The sequence below is a fragment of the Jaculus jaculus genome, chromosome 15 (genome assembly GCF_020740685.1).
Source record: "Jaculus jaculus isolate mJacJac1 chromosome 15, mJacJac1.mat.Y.cur, whole genome shotgun sequence".
Lineage (NCBI taxonomy): Eukaryota > Metazoa > Chordata > Mammalia > Rodentia > Dipodidae > Jaculus > Jaculus jaculus.
This window is the reverse complement of record NC_059116.1, coordinates 32611383-32623652: the sequence shown is the minus strand read 5'-3', so window position 1 is coordinate 32623652 and position 12270 is coordinate 32611383. Positions and strand designations below refer to the sequence as shown.

Sequence of the window (12270 nt, the reverse complement as noted above, 5' to 3'; positions counted from 1 at the left end):
CTCAAAAAGCTTCCCCACACCCTGGGATTCTTTTCATTATTAATGATATTCACATATTATTAACAACGATGCTGGAAAAAGATGACAGAGACAAGTACTCCAAGCAGCTAGTCCTCTGAGCCAAACTGCGAAGTGATAAATCCCTCCTCTGTCACCCGGAACATGGAAATTTAAAAAAATGCTTAGGAAATATCTCCCCCTAATATCACCTTACGGCTTTTTTTTTTTTTTTTGAAAAAAATGTATATACAGGTTTACTATGCTTTGGAAATTATTAGAGAATTAGAAATCACAACCTACCCAGAATCCTTCAGTTATTGCCATGATTGGTTTATGAGGGCATCTAATAAGTGCCAAAATTAGCCCAATGCCAGAAACTTTGCTAACTGGAAGACAAATTGGCCCAAATACCAGAGTTGGATGGTATGCTCTGTCACTTCAGCGTGGTCACAGATGGGAACAGGGCCCTGCCGGGTACAGCCCACCGCACGGCTCCCGCAGCTCTGCGGGCACAGCTAGGTTGGCAGCGAGGCTGGCGCGGGGGCACACCACCCTTTCGGTCACCACGACGTTTTGAGCGAGGTGCGGGTCGAGGGCTCCCGAGACGGGCTGCACGAACGAGCCGGAAGCAGAGTAAGTCTCGGTCACCACGTAGTTCCCGTGCTGCAGAGGGTCAGGGATGGCAACGGCAGGGTGGACCGACCCGGCGGCGGTGGACAGGGCGGCGGCTCCCTGGCCAGCAGACACCGTGCGTGCCAGCTGCTGGGCTTCGGGGGTGCGGCCGCGGGCGTCTTTAGGGGCCCGCTGGGCTTGCCTGGTTTCTTCATCGATACCGAGACTTATCTCGGCAAGCTTTTTAAATTTGGGGCCAAGCGAGTCCAAGAAACTGTCATCCAGGTCCTCGGCCATAAAGCTGCAAGAACTGAGAGAGCCCACTGGAGAGCCGGGGGCATCGTCCAGGCCTTCGTTGTCGTAGATCAGCAAGCAGTCGCTCACTTCCCGCTCGTCCTCCTCCTCTGCACAGGCAAACGCTTTCTAAAGACCGAGAGAAGGTGGCAGTGAATTCTAAACACCTGTTGGCCCACCACCTGCCACGGTCATGAACTCACTTTGGGTAGGAAGGCCCAAATTGGGCTCACCCACAAAAGCAAAGACATGGTGTGTGTTTGTTTGTTACTTTATTTATTTATTTATTTTTTGTTTTTCGATTTTTTTCAAGGTAGGGTCTCACTCTGCCTCAGGCTGACCTAGAATTCACTCTGTAGTCTCAGGGTGGCCTCGAACTCACAGAGATCCTCCTACCTCTGCCTCCCCAGTGCTGGGATTAAAAAGGCCTGTGCCACCACGCCCGGCTTGTTTATTTCTGAATCAAGCTAAAGTGACTTCAGTAATTCTTTGTGCGTTTGTGTGTGGGTGTGTTCTCATGTGACACAGGCATGTGCATGTGCATGTGCAGTAGCCAACAACAGCTGGAGGTCTGAGGACAGCCATGGACATTGGCTACCTTTTGTGAGACAGGGTCTGCCACTGGCTCGGGACTGGCCAGGTAGGCTAGACTGGTTGGCTAGCAAGCCCCAGGGATCTGTCTCTGACGCCCCAGCTCACACATCATCATACCTGCTTTGTTTTTGTTTTAACATGGGTCCCAAGAGTTTATGGACTGAACTATATCCCCCTAGCCCCTTAAATAGTATTTATTTTATTTTGTTTGTTTCTATCACATTTTAATTAGCATCAAAAAATGGGCTTTGTTATAACACTTTCATACATGTACACCTTATTTTACTGCTTATAGTTACCCTTTTTATTCTCTTTTCTCCCCTCTCCTTTCTCCTGATACCCCCCTCTCCTTTTCCCAAATAGTCCCGCTGCTTTCTGGATGTCTATGTATATTATGCATAAATAAATGCTCCACATATGAGAGCAAGCAAGTATTAGATCCTTTACTTTCTTCCTCCATGTGCCCTCTTGTTTCTCCTCCACTCTTCTGTCATCTCCTTCCTCCCCTCACCTAAGTGTTCCTCTTCTACTTGCATGTCATATCTACAATTAAATCCAGACTTCACACATTAGGAAAATGAGATAACCAAGTACCTGAGAAAAGTAGGAATCCAGGAAGTTCATGTTCACTGTCCCGACAGCATAGTCCTTCAAGGTCCCGCCAGTGGAATGCCTTGTTCTCATGGTTCCTGTCTGCCCCAAGGAACTGAAGCCAAGTCCAGAGGCGGCAGCTCCCGACCCAGCAGCGGCTTCCAGCTTGGTGGTCATTTCCATTCCCGATGTCCCTTCCGCCATTGTCCCTCCAGTATATGTGTGTGCACAAACTTCTAAAAATGGGAGACAAGTGTCTAATTTTCATGCTTTGATTTTTTTTAAAATATATATTTAATTTTTTTTTAATTTATTTGAGAGAGAGAGAGAGAGGATATAATGCGTGTGCCAGGGCCTCCAGCCACTGCAAAAGAACTCCAGATGCATGTGCCCCCTTGTGCATCTGGCTTACATGAGTCCTGGAGAATTGAACCAGATCCTTTGGCTTTGTAGGCAAATGCTTTAACTGCTAAGCCATCTCTCCAGCCCCTCATGCTTTGATTTTTTTGCAGTTCCTTGTGAACCAATATTTGATGTCTGTGAACAGTTCTCTTGGAAAGCAAACGTGGGACAGAAAATTCAGTTATATGACCAGAGTTGGAAACACTGCCGTGATGGTTATGTGAGAGGATGCAGCCATGCAGAAGCATTCAGGGAAAGCAGATTTTCAGTGACGCTGGAAACAAAAAGGGGAAAACTGAACTCTCTCATGGAAGGCTTCTAAAACAGGACTTGGTTGTTTTCACGTAAAATAAAACTGTGATTAAGGGCTGGAGAGATGGCTTAGCGGTTAAGCGCTTGCCTGTGAAGCCTAAGGACCCCGGTTCGAGGCTCGGTTCCCCAGGTCCCACGTTAGCCAGATGCACAAGGGGGCGCATGCGTCTGGAGTTCGTTTGCAGAGGCTGGAAGCCCTGGCGCGCCCATTCTCTCTCTCTCCCTTTATCTGTCTTTCTCTCTGTGTCTGTCTCTCTCAAATAAATAAATAAAAATTAAAAAAAAACACACAAAAAAAACTGTGATTAAGCAGTCATATTAGCCATATGGAAACCAAAGTGGAACCTCCATAATGGGACCATGCAAAATAATAGAAACTAATTTGGTGTTCAAAGAAAGTTTAAGCAATTCTGACTGATTTACCTGTTACCTTTATATTGTGCTTTCACAGCTTATTATTTTGAGAAAATTCTGGGCATAGTTTTTGCTATGCAATCATAATAGGAGAAGCAAGTGAGTACCAGTGAAACTGACGAAGGCAGTTACATATTTGGAGAAATATTGTGAATTTTTTTTTTCCTTGCTGGAAACTTAAAAGACAATCTATTGCTATGTATAGATTAAAAAAATAATATTAACAGCAGGTCTAATTGTTCTTCTAGTTTACAGTGTGCTTCTGGCAATGAGATAATATAATAAGTCACTTAGTAAACTGAAAAAAAAGGCAAATTCTCTTAAATGGAAGCTATAGCCTCATTGTGATGGAATTGAGGGATTAATAATTGAACTCAAATGGGGATACTATTAGTCCTGCTCCAGGAGGAAGGAGGGCAGACTGGGGATGTACACGCGAGGCATCAACTACAAATATCACCAGTGTTAACAGCAAATGAAGTTGGCTGCTGCATACACAGGTGCTTCTTTCATTTGTCTTTACATTTTTCTAAACATGTGAAATATTCCCTAGTTAAAAAATTAAATGAAGCCGGGCGTGGTGGTGCACGCCTTTGATCCCAGCACTTGGGAGGCAGAGGTAGGAGAACTGCCATGAGTTCGAGCCCACCCTGAGACTCCATAGTGAATTCCAGGTCAGCCTGGGCTAGAGTGAGACCCTACCTCGAAAAACAAAAAAAACAAGAAAACAAAAAAACAAACAAACAAAAAAAATTAAATGATTGCTTGAGAGCTATACTTTTTTTGAGAAAAACAATTCATTATTTTTTTTTAAAGGTGACATTAGTGATTAATTTGATTTATTGAGGCCAGACTAAGGTCAGTCGTAGTAGCTCAGGTCAGTCGTAGTAGCTCCTGTCATGTACACATATAGGCAAATTATTACCAATATAACTTTTAAAAACTTGTTTGAGAATAGTTCTCCTTAAGCCCACCTTTGTCTTTACATCATAAAATTAGAGACCAGGTGCAGGCTGCAGACCTGTAATTCCAGCTACTTCCTGAGGCTGGAGGATCACAAATTCAATACCTGTATGGGCTATAGAGTGAGTTCAAAGCTACACTGGGCAATTGAGTGAAAGATCTTGTCTCAAAAATAGAAAGTAGGCTGAGGGATGCCTCAGCATTTAAAGGCATTTGCTTGCAAAGCCTACTTGCCCAGGTGTTCATTTTCCCAGTCCCCACATAAATCCAGACACACAAAGTGGCACGCGTATCTGTAGTCTACTTGCAATAGCAAATTGGTCCTTGTATGCCCTTTCTCGTTCTCACTCTCTCTCTTTCAAATAAATGAATCAAAATTAAAAAAGAATTTGCTAAAATAGCATACATACAAAATTAAAACACCTTTAAAGAAGTACAAAAAGGGGTTGGGAATATAGCTCAATGCTAGAGCAGTTGCTTACTTAACATGTGTGAGACTCTGGTTCAATTTCCAGTGTAAATTAAATAAATAAATGGGATGCTTACCAGAACTTTCCATGAAATCTGCTCCATTGGCTGTTATAGGTGGTACACAAATATTTGTCATTTCCTACAAATCATGTTAAAAATAAACACATTCAAAAGTGAGTTAGATTTCAAAGTAAGATATGTGTAATGTACAATCTTGCCTTTGCAAATGATAACATGGCAAGAAGCTTAAGTTCTTCAGGAAGTGAACATTTTTAGGTTTTGTCATCTAAAAAGCTAAAATTCTAAAAGGTCCTGTCTATTATAGTATCAACCTTCTTCGTAGGGTCAAGAAGTCTCATTATACCCTCTACCTACCCCCCTTTTAAAAAATCTCAGTATAAATTAATTTTCTCTATGTAATTGTGTTAACTATTGTACTAATGGGATCATCACCTTGTCTTCAGGCTGGGCACCTTCAATTCCCCACGGATGAATTGTCCCCTCAGAACCATCAGGGACAGGGATAAATCCACCTGTCACTCCCCCAATGGGACCTGTCCCACAGTCACAAGTCAACAGTAGAAGGGGGGCCACTAGGGAAGAAAAAGACATACTATCAGGACATTTAATCACTTGGATACTATTTGACAGCCATCAGCAGCATTGCAAAGGAAAGATAGCAATTTAAATACTTAAGGAAAACAGCTAATGAAAAGCTAAATTAATTTCTAAGAATTAAATTTATTTTAGTAAATGAAGCAATAAATTATCATATAATTATCAACAAAGTCTCATGTAACCCAGGCTGACCTCAAACTCACTACACTGCCAAGGATGACTTTGAACTTTTGTCCTCTTACCTCTACCTCCAAAATGCATCACTATGCTCGTCACATTCATGTGGTACTGGGGACTGAGCCCAGAGTTTCTTGCACGGTAGGCAGGTACTTTATCAAGTAAGCTACATCCCCATCTCATTTAGTCATGTCTATTACAGGCTTATTGTGCTATAATTTTTCCCATGGCTAGACATGTTTAAGTCTGCAAACTGTATGAAAACCAGGATCAACTTCTCTTCTAAGCTTAGGAGTTATCATAATGACTTACTTTTTAAAAACTGACATTTTTTTTTGTTGTTAAAGTTGGCTAACTGTGAGACTGAAAAGTGATATTCAGAATGCCAGTTTCAGCTATGGAATGAAATGATACATGGTAATTAGTAAGCAGTATTAACAAACAGTAAAACAGGAAGGAAGAAGGAAAATATAGTCTATGTGTGTGAGATATAACACAGGAATTTACGTGTATTTTTTTCTTTTTCTTGTTTGAGAAGGAGAGACAGAGAGAGAGAAATTGGGATGTTAGGGCCTCAGCCACCGTAATGGAACTCCAGAAGCTTGTGCCACCTAGTGGGCATGTGCGACCTTGTGCTTGCCTCACCTTTGTGCATGTGGCTTATGTAGGATCTGGAGAGTTAAACATGGGTCCTTAGGCTTTGCAGGCAAGCACCTTAACTGCTAAGCCATCTCTCCAGCCCTACTTCTAATTCTTTAAATGAAGTAATCAAATATGGCAAGCATACATTAAGTGTGATAGCTGTGTGTATGATTATGATGCGATGTTCTGTCCTTTTGTGGCTTTAAAATACTTTACAAATTAAATGAAATTTAAAAGAAGCAGTTGAAGGATAATGCATCACCATGAAAATTTGTTTTAACCTTAAAAATTCTATGATTATATAGCAAGCTGGGAAATTGACAGTGAATTTATTAAGCATCTCTTGTTCATCCAAAACTCATTACAAAGTTTTCAAAACTAAAGGCTTCTTACATTCAAACTACTGTTTGATTCATGAGGTTTTGATTGAAATGCAATTTAACATTTGGATAAATAAAACTTACTTTTATAGAACAAGGACACATGTGTGTTATTTCCCTAAATGCCTTCAACAAACTTAGTTTTATTTAGTGTGAAAGTCTTTTTTAAAGGCGTGCATGTGCATGAGGTAAGGTCTGTATTAAACATAATGTCTCTGTTCTGTTAATGTGCATTGCAGAGCTCAAAGCCCATGGCTGCCCTATATGCCTTCCTCAGCTGTTTGTCCAGGGCTCTCGTTCTATTTCAGAATTTCAGAAGACTTGAATATGGCAAAGACATCTTAGAAAGTGCCGACTCAGGGATAAAGTCAGGCTCTTGACCATGAATTTTACTGACAGAAATGACAGAATCCTTATGATTTTCTTTTCTCCCTCTTGAGTCGCCCTTGCTATTTCTAAATGTCTGCATAGATGACTTGCATTGCTATATTTAGGTGGCTGGTCAGTGATATGCTAAGCACTTCAGATTGTCTGCACAGTGACATTTCCCCTAGCTTTGCCCAGGAAGTGGCTCTTCCAACACTGCACAAAAGCCTTTGCAAACGATATCACCCCCATGGTCCCAAAGTGTCACATTGGCCAACTCACAGAGCAGCAGCAAAAGCCCCAGCAGGATCAGGCCGATGGCAGCAGGTCCTAGCCTCCCCGACGACTCCCCACGTGTGATCAGAGGGTCTCTGCTTGGGTTGGACGTTCTGCAGACGCTCCTGTCGTCACACTGACACAGCGTCAGAGCCAAGCTCTCTGGCGTCTCGCACTGGCCCCCCAGATGGTCCTTGACGATGACAGAGATGTCGTACTCTCCGGGGGAGGTCTGCTGCTGGGCTCGCAGGAGGGCTGAAGTAGCTAGAAAGAGAGAATCCAGCAGAACAGCAACAGGATAGCCTTTAAAACATCTTATTCTTAGGGACCGGGGAGGTGGCTCAGTCGGTGAGTTTTTTGCTGAACAATCATGAGGACCTGAGTATGAGCTCTGGAAACCACTTTGCAAGCTAGGCACGGCTGTGCATGCCTGTCACCCCAGCGCTGAGAGGGGTAGAGATTGGAAGAGCATCAAGTCTCCCCGACAGCCGGCCTAACTAGAAATGGAACATCCCAGTTTCAGCGAGAGACACTGTCCTGGGAAACAAGACGAGAGAGCAGTAGAGGAGAACACCAGACATCTTTCTCTGGCCTCTGCATGCACTGTCATGGGGTACATGCATCTGCACACATATGTACATACGTCACACCCCCCCACACGCATGCACCCCCTTACCCCCAATTTCTTTTCTTTTCTTTTTTTGGTTTTTCGAGGTAGGGTTTCACTCTAGTCCAGGCTGACCTGGAATTTACTATGTAGTTTCAGGGTGGCCTTGAACTCACGGCGATCCTCCTACCTCAGCCTCCTAAGTGCTGGGATTAACGCCACCACGCCTGGCTTGTTTCTTATTCTTTTTTTTTTTTTTTTTTTTTGTTTTTCGAGGTAGGGTCTCACTCTGGTCCAGGCTGACCTGGAATAAACTCTGTAGTCTCAGGGTGGCCTTGAACTCACGGCGATCCTCCTACCTCTGCCTCCCGAATGCTGGGATTAAAGGCGTGCGCCACCACGCCCGGCTTGTTTCTTATTCTTGATAACAGAGCCCAACTTGTCTTAGAAATCGAGGCTACAAAAAGCAGGACTGATGTGGTTAAAGCGGTGCTGACGGGCCATAAGAGGTTCAGCAGCTGGGTTAGTGTGTCTCCACTCTCCTTGTCTTTCTTCCTAATCAAGAAGGCCACATTATTGTTCTCCATGAAGGTTCAGTCCTGTCCTGATTTTCCCAACTAGGAGGACTGGAGGTGAGTAACTTGTAAACATCAGGCCCCTGTCCAGGCTTACCCATTATTCTGTATGTCTGGACCAAGATTTATATGTATGTGGCCTCACGTCCCCGTGTCTGACTCATTAAGATTAACTTTCAGCTTTGCCTGATCCTCTGTCACCTGCAGCTCCTGGGTTCTCATCCCATGAGCTGAGGGCCTATTGCCTGTAGACTTAATGACTCTCAATGGCTCTCGATTCTCCATTGTTTTGCTTGTTTTTCTAAGTGAAAGCCCTGACAGTGTATTTTTGGAGTCATTATTGATCCCACCATGACCTCTGACACTGCTTTGTTTGAGTCATTATTGATCAGTTGCCCTGTTCAGCTTCACCCAAGCTAGTTGCATGCTCATCAGTCCCCTTCCCTTTCCTCCCCTTCCCTTCTCCCTCTCTCCCTCCTTCCCTCTCTTCCTTCCTTCCCTCCTTTCCTTTCCTTTCCTTTCCTTTCCTTTCCTTTCCTTTCCTTTCCTTTCCTTTCCTTTCCTTTCCTTTCCTTTCCTTTCCTTTCCTTTCCTTTCCTTTCCTTTCCTTTCCTTTCCTTTCCTTTCCTTTCCTTTCCTTTCCTTTCCTTTCCTTTCCTATCTTTCCTCATCTTCCCTCCCCTCCCCTTCCTTTCCCTCCCCTCCTCTCCCTTCCCTTCCCTGTGCTTCCCTCCCCTTTCCTTTCCTCTCCTCCCTCTGTTCCCTCCTCCTCTTTTCTTTTACCTCTTCCTCTTCTTTGAAGTACTGGGGATTGAAACTAAGACCCTGTGAATGCTAGGCATGAGCTGTACTACAAAGCTATTGGCTCTTTCTTTAGCAGCCTCCTCATTGGCCATGTATCTATCTGGTAAACTAATTGGAGCCCAATGCTGCATGTGCGGTTTGGAGCTAATTCCTCCTTCACCAAGATCAGAAAGGCCAAGGGTAGAGATCCTTGCGGAACTCTGTGTTGTCTCTGGTCATGACCGAAACTGATGGCTACAGGACCCCACAGAGCACATCCATGACAGGAAGGACGATTGATACAAAGAAAGGAAAGGAATGCCGGTTGCCATCAGATTTGAAATGGCCTGATGACCACTAAGCTAGAAAGGGGGATTTTGATCATATATGAGACTTCTTAAAGACACAGGAGAGGTAAAAATGCACATGACACAAGTTAGGAGAAAAGAATTCACTTCCATTGGCTAGTGGGTTTAGAGACTCCAGGCCACCTGACTGCTGGCAGGAATTGGCTTTTCCTGAGAACCTTCTAGTACCTCATTTCTCCCATGCTTAGGTCTGTCTCATTATGAAAAGCTTATGTATGTCAAAACTCTAGCAGCTCTGCTTAACTAGATGCTTGACTACTCTTTTTTTTTTTTTTTTCTGTTATGGGGGTAAAAAAAAGCCTATTAACATATAAGCAGTATTAGGGTGGTTGGTGATTTAGCTTAGCAGTAGAGTGTGTGCCTCCCATGCAAAAAGTCCTGGGCTTGATCCCCAGCTCTGCTAAACAACAACGACAACGATGCAAAAAGTAAAGAGCCAGCCAGGCAGGGTAACTTATATCTGTAATCCAGGCAGGTAGGTGGCTGAGGCAAGAAGACTGAAAAATTTACTACCAGCTTGGACTACATTACGAGACCCTGCCTCAAACAATAGAAAACAGAGAACATTAAGTGGGCTCATTTCCTCTTCAAAGAGAAGAGATTAGGATCACACCTGTATTATTCTTAGAATAGGCCTGCTCTCAAACGAGTCCTCTTTCCAGGTGTGGTGGTGCACACCTTTGATCCCCACCCCCCCAGGGAAACAGAAATAGGAGGATGGCTGTGAGTTTGAGGCAAGACCGAGACTACATAGTGAATTCCAGGTTAGCCTGGGCTAGAGCAAGACCATATTTAAAAAAAAGTGAGTCCATGAGTCCTTTTATTCTGGAAACAAGAAGAAGCAATAGTGCTTGTTATGGAAGCCAATGCAGGGGCTCACCTCTGAGAAGGGGCAGGGTCAGCAGAGTGACTGTCCACACGGTGGTGACTCACCATTGAGTGTTGTGATCGTCCACACGGCGGGCAGCTTGAGCGGCTGCTCCTCCAGCGACAGTGTGTAGGGGCCAGCGTATTTAGCTTTGTCCAGGGTCCTCACCGAGACCACCACAGAAGGTGATGAGCTGCAGATCTCATTTTTCTCCAAGACAACTGACGGACAGTTTTCATTAAAACTGGGGACTTCAACGTATACCGTGCCTGTAGAAGTCTTTCCCGTGTTTTCTGTAAGATTAACAGTTGAGAGTTGAAGAAATCTACAGAACAGAGTTTCACAAAAGTGATCTTCCCTTCCCCCCTGTCTTGTCCAGTCCTAACCCCTCCCCCTCCCTTTTATCCCTTTACTTTTTCTTGTCTTCCCTCCCTCCCTCCCTCTCTTCCCTTTTTTTCCCTTCTTTTTTTTTGAGACAGGGTCTCTCTATTTTTTCCAGGCTGCTCGTGAACTCCTGGGTCCAGTTGATTCTCCTGCTTTGGCCTCCTGAGTCACTGGAATTATAGGTGGGCCATCATACCCAACTTAACAAAGAAGTTTCAGAGTTTTAGCATGCCTTCTTGTGAGGAGGTATATTTGTTGTAATCAGAAGTACAAAAGAAACAATCCTCCTATAAAGTTGTAACAAGTAAATTTAAGGACTGGAGAGATGGCTTAGCAGTTAAGATGGTTGCCTGAAAAGCCAAAGGACCCAGGTTTGATTCCCCAGGACCCATGTAAGCCTGAGGCACAAGGGGGCATGTGCATCTGGAGCTTGTGTGCAGTAGATGGAGGCCCTGGAGCTCCCATTCTCTCTCTCATGCTCTATCTGCCTCTCTTTTTCTCTAATAAGTAACAGTTTACAAGAAGCAAATGATAAACAAAACATAAATTTAAATATACCAAGTAGCTAGTGTCTGTAAACAATAGTTCTGCAAATAGCTGAACATGTTTGAAGTTGAGATCTGTTGAGCAAGGAATTCACTGATTGCAACACAATCAATACTAAACCAGTAGCTTTTAAAGTTGTACTTGTTTCATTTGTAATCAGTGGGCAGATTTTTTGCTTCTAAAGCTTGAGTCAGTGTATTTGAAATAAACAATTCTTTGTCTCTCTTTAAAACTGGGTTTTACTTTAGCCCAGGTTGACCTGGAACTCACAGCAGTCTAGGCTGGCCTTGAACTCATAGTGATCCATCTACCTCAGTCTCTCAAGTGCTGGTATTATTGACATGAGCTACCATACCTGGCTTCCAGAGTAAAGAATTATTTATTACTCAAGACATAAAAGTGGTGAGATGATGAGTCATTTCTGTTGCTCTTAGTGCTTTTCTCATTTTCCTCAATTTTTTTTATTGCATAAATTAACCTTGTCCTTGGGGAAATACACATACCCAATAAATATTACTTCAAAACATTTCAGAAGGGGAAATTTTATTGTTTGATGGTGTAACTTCACAGGTCTAGTCACAAAGGAACTATACTTTTGAGGTGAGCTTTGCTGATGGGATTTCTACTAGAATCTTTACTGCTCCTTTCAAACTCAGGTATTTTTTGTGGGTCACAAACATTCTCCTTTCACTACAGTTAACCATAGGCATCAAACAGAGTTCACTGGTGGTACAAACTCCACAGAGAAGTGGAAATTCTCTGTCTCATCTCCTAGGTTCTGGTGCCTCAGACTTGAGATCCCAAACCTTGAAGATAGTGACCTTTAGTGACAAATGAAGTACATAAAATAGTCATAACCATCCATTCAAAAAATGCGAATTGGAATGAATCTTCTGTAGGTGTGTAGTGTGATGTGTTTGTGCATGTTCATGAGTATGAGGGCAGGCACACATGCCACGGGATGTGTGGAGGTTAGAGGACAACTTTTGGGTGTCTGTTCTCACTTTCCACCTTGTTTGTCTCTTAA

At 43.5% G+C, this 12270-nt stretch overlaps 1 protein-coding gene across 1 annotated transcript in view; it reads right to left on the bottom strand.

Moving 5' to 3' along the window:
* Positions 1-447: 447 nt before the first annotated feature.
* The window catches only part of Dsg3 (desmoglein 3), a 43301-nt gene continuing 31478 nt past the window's right edge, over positions 448-12270 (bottom strand). Inside the window, exons 13-18 of the mRNA XM_045134713.1 lie at positions 10379-10606; positions 7119-7376; positions 5107-5246; positions 4729-4792; positions 2095-2327; positions 448-1035 (exon numbers count right to left, since the gene is read on the bottom strand). Coding sequence (XP_044990648.1) covers positions 448-1035; positions 2095-2327; positions 4729-4792; positions 5107-5246; positions 7119-7376; positions 10379-10606 — 1511 coding nt within the window. The remainder of the gene's footprint in view (positions 1036-2094; positions 2328-4728; positions 4793-5106; positions 5247-7118; positions 7377-10378; positions 10607-12270) is intronic.